The 6,358-nt window shown below is 39.4% G+C and overlaps 1 protein-coding gene across 1 annotated transcript; it reads left to right on the top strand.

Moving 5' to 3' along the window:
- Positions 1-6: 6 nt before the first annotated feature.
- Positions 7-6,354, top strand: LOC107306863 (transmembrane protein 184C-like; the record flags this gene model as incomplete). The annotated part of the gene is given in 8 exon segments (XM_015850266.1): positions 7-131; positions 899-973; positions 1,764-1,857; positions 2,817-2,929; positions 5,079-5,104; positions 5,107-5,171; positions 5,671-5,842; positions 6,214-6,354. Coding segments are annotated over 8 exon segments (811 nt in total), but the record flags the coding sequence as incomplete, so codon positions are not given.
- Positions 6,355-6,358: the final 4 nt, after the last annotated feature.

Raw genomic sequence — 6,358 nt, 5'->3', positions numbered from 1 at the left:
TATAATTTTATGGTTTTTCTTTCAAATTACCTAACCAACCGATATCCAAACCTCGTATTAATAATAGAAGCGAAAGATCAGCAGAGACACCTGCCTCCCCTGTGCTGTTGTCCATCGTGGGCTATGGGAGAGTGAGTATTTGATGACATACTAGATTTCAAGCTGTGTAGCCAGATACAGATGTTTTTGTACTTAGTAGTAGTATACTTCTGTTGCTTGGCAGTGGTCTGTTTATGGTTTGCACACCTTGTTCATCAGTGATAATGTGTGTGTTTCCATCCAGCTGTAAAACGTGCTAGAAATCACACTTACTTACTAATGTGTTGACTCCAGTGCTGCTGAGGAACACTAACTTTTGAATAATGCTGGAAAAAGGTCTCTATGAATTTCCTTCCTTTGCCATCATAGAATGTTTGCCAAAAGCCTCGTTTTGATTCAGTGGCACCACGTAGCATATTGTTTGTATTTCCGTGGCTGAGAAAAGAAAGGCCATGTGCCCATGAGCTGCTCATTTCTGTTTACTTACTCAGCTGAGCAGAGTCAGTTTTCCTCCACTCAAGAGATTTTAATAAGGCTGTTTAGAACGTTAAACACAAACTATGAATGTAACTCCTAAACATACTCAAATGCAGGGACAATTTCATTCTCTTCATTTAGGCTGGCCAGAGTCTCTTTGTGGCTGGAAGTGAATTACCAGGTATTTAATGTTATGCATCTGTGAAGTCTAGGTCTATTTGATGGCATATATGCACAAAATGCTTTTACATTTGAAGTTCTGTAAACAAATGAAGTAAAAGTCACCATGAAATAAAAATGCAGTTTAGTGAAACAACTGAGAAGAGGAATTTTCCATGAGTCTTTAAATTCTTGTACAATTAATTTTGTGTTTGTTTTGCAGAGTTCTGTTATTTAGGTGTAAGCTGGGTGTTTTGCAGTACACTGTTGTCAGACCGTTTACTACTATTATTGCTTTGTAAGTACACTCATAAATAATGTATATTGGTCTTTGGGACATAATGTTGAGTTAGACTGGAAACTATTTTCGTGCCCTTTGCATTGAATCAATGCAGTCTGAAAGCAAAGTAGTTGTGTTGCGTTCTAAATGGGTCCTTGCAATTTGCATCAGCCTCTGATTTCTTTATGGCTTCTCTACAGCAAATGCCTTTTTGCAGAATTGAAATAATAAATACACAAAGCCTACAGCTCAAAGAAGTGGAAAAGGATGTAAAAATACTGTTTATGTGGGAAGGACGTTTTAGAGCACCATTCTCTTAATTTTAGAGCTCTCTTTTCTTCCTCCTTCCTTCGTGGTTTTAACAGCTGTGTATTTTTAATGTCAGGTTTCACTTAATCTTTTACATTTTATTAAACTTTGCATGTGACAAGCCAAACTGTTTGCCTTTATATTGTAGAACTGTTGTTGCAAAGGACTAGCAGGCAGTTAAACCAACTAATGTTGAAAGCTTAATTTCATATACTTTGTATTGTTGATCAGCTCAATTAATTCTGTAGGCTTGCAGAAAAGCTGCTATTCACAAAGAATATCTGGTAAATATTTATATCAACGATTGTGTTTTAACAGTTAAAAGCAAAGCAGCTAAAAAAACATGAGTATCAACTTAATATGTTGTTGAAAAATGATTGTGCATTGTCCATACGTGACAACCAAAACAGTTCAAACAGGTGATTAATGTGATGGAGGCTTAACAGTTGAAGAAAACGTGCATGTATTACTTTGTCATTAATTCTAAAAACTCTTTCAGAATTTGTGAACTCGTAGGCGTGTATGATGAAGGAAACTTCAGCTTCGACAATGCTTGGACTTACCTGGTTATACTTAACAACATGTCACAGCTAGTGAGTATCAAGAGTGTATCTTTTTGCTCTTTTAAGTCATCACGTTAATACTATGTGATTCTTATTATGGGAGCTAGTGAGAGTAATTGTAGGAATATCTGGTTGTTATATATTATAGGTAGAGTGTCTCACTGTAATTCTGTTTTTATTTTCTGCTCGATACTGTTTGTGCAGAATGTTTTAACTCCTCCATAAAGCAGTAAGGTGTCCCACTTCTCTATTCCAAACTATCTGATGAACTGATCCTGACCCGGGCTTGCTGGCTTCCTCCCAGCACCCATACAAAGACTCTGCAGTAACTTTGTTGAAAATACCGCTACAAAGGTAGCAACCTTGAGAAGTAGAAACAGTGCTTGCATCCTTTAAAGAAAAAAAGGCAGCAAAATTACAAGGCTTTCTCGACTCTCTCTGGGCAAATATTATCCTTTCAAGGGACAAGGATACTCAGGAGTGTGGCAGTTAAGCTTTTAGTTTGAAGTTAGCCCTAAGGCAACTATTGGTTCGGCTGCCTTGTCATGGGGAAAGGGTAAGATGTCAGCCTGTAAACCTGAAGATTTTCATTGTGGAGATCAGAGAGAGGACTTGGCGGCTTGCTGGGCAACTGGAGGAACTGCTGCTTCCTCTAGAGCACAGTAAACATGAGCTGCCACCTCACTTCTGCAGCAGGTTTAGGAAAAGCATGATAATGCACCTGAAGAGGGTGTCCTCCTGGTGCTGTGGCTGTGTGTGGTGGGTGACTGTTAACTCGTGAGCTGCAGCTGCTTTCTGCTGCAACAAGAGTCCCAGCAGCTGCACTGACTTCTGCATGTTCAGGTTGATGTGATGGCTTAAAGAAACACAGCAGTAATACACTGGGAGAATTATCAGTGAAAAGGGGAGATCAATGGCTACATGTTAACTTGGTTGCTTGCAGTCCAGATTGTTCAGATCTTAAAAGCTTTTCTTTTTTTCCTCGTTAGTTTGCTATGTATTGTCTAGTGCTGTTTTATAAAGTACTGCGTGAAGAACTGAACCCTATCCAACCTGTTGGCAAGTTCCTTTGTGTGAAGATGGTAGTTTTTGTTTCCTTCTGGTAAGTTCAATTATTTACTAGTTATACTTCTTCAATCAGAGCAGATGCAGTAACACTCTTGCAGCAGCAAGCAGCTTGTTCTGAATAGACACAACATAGGAAAAAAAAAAAAAGCAAAAAACATTTCTCAGGTTGTCTATCTCTTTCGGATATTACAGGGCACGAGTAAATTATTGTAACTACCTTCAGTTTTTTGTACACTCCTCATTAGAAAAGGACATTGAGGCACTCTGGAGTCATTGCTCAGAGAAGGTGCAATGAAACTGGTGAGGGATGTAGAGCATGGGCCCTTGCTTATAGGAGTGCTGAGGAGCCTGAGATTGTTTAGTCCTGGAGGAGGCAACGTCTATCACCTCTTACAGCTGCACTGAAGCGAGGTTGTGCCAAGGTGGGGGGTGGCCTCTATGTCGCCCTTTAAGCAGGCAAATAGCAGTACAGGGAATGGCTTTGGTTGTGCTCAGGAAGATTTCAGTCTTCGATGTTCAGGAAGAACATCCTCTCCAAAGGAGTGGTCAGGTGCTCTAATGGGCTTGTCCCAGCGGAGGTGGTGGAGTCGTATCAATATCTGGAGATGTTCAAAGTATTTGGATGTTATAGATGAGGATTGTGTTTTAGTGGGAAATAACTGGTGACCGGTGGATGGTTGGACTGGATGAGTTTTGGAGGTTGTTTTCGCCATTCTCGGTGATTCCACAAATTTTACAAATGTTAGCCTGTTTTTTTTTTCTTTTCCCTTTCTTTTCATTTAAAATCTAAGCAAAGCAGCAAGTTTTTGTTGTGTTGTTTTGTTTTGTATATTCTTTACATGTACATAACAAGCCATATACTATAAAAAGTAGGCCGTGATTAACAGAATTTGCTTGGAGTGTGTAGGCCAACACTGTTTACTATAACATTAATTTAACTAACTTTTATAGGCAAGGCTGTGCTTATTGCATTGCCTGGTTGAAAGTTTGTGTTTATTTCTGAAAACACACTTGGGAATGGCAAGCGTGGAAAGCTGTGGCTACAGGCCTACAGGTAGAGCTGAGCAATTACTTTATAGGAAGAAATCACTGTATGTAGCATGACCTTTATGATATTCAATATAAATTGGAGTACCAATATCTTACCTAGCATAGGCTGATTAATACTTGAATTTATAGTAAGTTGGACTCTCAGCTAAGTCACCCCAGCTGAATTTTATTGCTCAACACTTCACNTTGCTATGTATTGTCTAGTGCTGTTTTATAAAGTACTGCGTGAAGAACTGAACCCTATCCAACCTGTTGGCAAGTTCCTTTGTGTGAAGATGGTAGTTTTTGTTTCCTTCTGGTAAGTTAATTATTTACTAGTTACTTCTTGCAATCAGAGCAGTGCAGTAACACTCTTGCAGAGAAGCAGCTTGTTCTAATAACAAACTAGAAAAAAAAAAAACAAAAACATTTCTCAGGTTGTCTTCTCTTTTGGTATTCAGGGCCACGAGTAAATATTGTACTACCTTCAGTTTTGTACACCTCATTAGAAGAAAGACATTGAGGCTCTGGAGCATGCTCAGAGAAGGGCAATGAAACTGGTGAGGGATGTAGAGCATGGGCCCTTATGAGGAGTGGCTGAGGGAGCTGAGATTGTTTAGTCTGGAGGAGGACGTTATCACTCTCTACAACTGCCTGAAAGGAGGTTGTGGCAAGGTGGGGGTTGGCCTCTTCTCCCATGTAACAGCAATAGCAGTAGAGGGAATGGCTTTGGGTTGTGCCAGGGAAGATTCAGCTTCGATGTTAGGAAGAACATCCTCTCCAAAGGAGTGGTCAGGTGCTCTAATGGGCTGCCCAGGGAGGTGGTGGAGTCATCAATGCTGGAGATGTTCAAGTATTTGGATGTTATACTGAGGGATGTGGTTTAGTGGGAAATACTGGTGACGGGTGGATGGTTGGACTGGATGATCTTGGAGGTCTTTTCCCATCTCGGTGATTCCACAATTTTAATGTTAGCCTGTTCTCTTTCTTTTCATTTAAAATCTAAGCAAGCAGCAAGTTTTGTTGTTTGTTTTTTTTTGTAATATTCTTACCATGTACATACACAAGTATACTTAAAAGTAGGCCTTGATTACCAGATTTGCTTGGAGGTTTGTAGGCAACACTGTTATAACCATAATTAATAACTTTTATAGGCAAGCTGTGCTTATTGCATTGCTGGTGATGTTATTTCTGAGAAACACACTTGGGAATGACAGAGCGTGGAAGCTGTGGCTACAGGCCTACAGGTAGGAGCTGAGGCAATTACTTTATAGGAGAAATCACTGTATGTAAGATGACCTATGATTTCAAATAAATATTACCATATCTTACCTAGCATAGGCTAGATTAATACTGAATTTATAGTAAGTTGGACTCTCAGCTAGTCACCCCAGCTGAGTTTTATGCTCAACACTTCACTACCCACGTGTTATGTGGAAGGAATATGTCCCAGCTAAATATTTCTGTAGGATATCACTGCAACTGTTCTTGAAAGAATTCATTAATAAGGTCTTGTTGACTCTCTACTTCTACTAAGACAGTCTGTCCAGCACGAACTGGTTCCTGCATCTGCATCAAATGGATTGCACTCTGATGTCTGCCAAGAACATCCTATCCCTGCTTTAAGAGTAGCTGATGCCAACATCTCAGTGCAATTACTGTCAGTCATTCAATGAAGAACTCTTTTTCTTTTTTTCCCAGTCATTAATGATTAAGTTTTAGTTAATACTTCTTTCCTTGTTGCAGGATTTCATCATTTGCGTTGAAATGTTCCTAGCTGCTATTGCACATCACTACAGTTTTTCCTATAAACCTTATGTTCAAGAAGCGGAAGAAGGGTCCTGCTTCGACTCCTTTCTTGCAATGTGGGATATTTCTGATATAAGGGCAGATATATCAGAACAAGTTCGAAATGTTGGTAAGTAACAGATATTATCTGTAAAACAGCCTACGTATTTCAAGCTTTATTTTGTACTATTAGGCATTAGTTCTTTGAGAACATCCCATACCAAATTAGTGGCAGCTGCTTCCTTAGAGCATTTCATAGGGTATCTTGCAATACATGCTGCCCAGTAATCCTTGAGTTTACAGTCTAGTCCTGAATTTTTCTTTCAAATAGCTCTCACGGGAAGTTTCAATAACTGAAGATAACAATACCCACATAGAACTGTTCTAAAGTAAAGACCAGACTTGTAATTTTAATGTGCTTAGCCTAGTGTCTGTTTGTTCAAAGTCCTTGGTATATTGCTCTATGCATTAAAGTGTTACTTTTGTTTGACATAACTCTAGGAAGGACGGTTCTGGGCCAGCCAAGAAAAATGTTTTTTGCCGAGGATCATGAACAAAATGAGCATACAAGTTTACTATCCTCCTCTACTCAAGACCCAATTTCTGATGCTTCTTCAATGCCATCATCACCTATGGGACATTACCA

Source organism: Coturnix japonica, assembly GCF_001577835.2.
Source record: "Coturnix japonica isolate 7356 chromosome 4 unlocalized genomic scaffold, Coturnix japonica 2.1 chr4random1213, whole genome shotgun sequence".
In the NCBI taxonomy this organism is placed as follows: Eukaryota; Metazoa; Chordata; class Aves; order Galliformes; family Phasianidae; genus Coturnix; species Coturnix japonica.
This window is presented reverse-complemented; position numbering and strand designations above follow the sequence as displayed.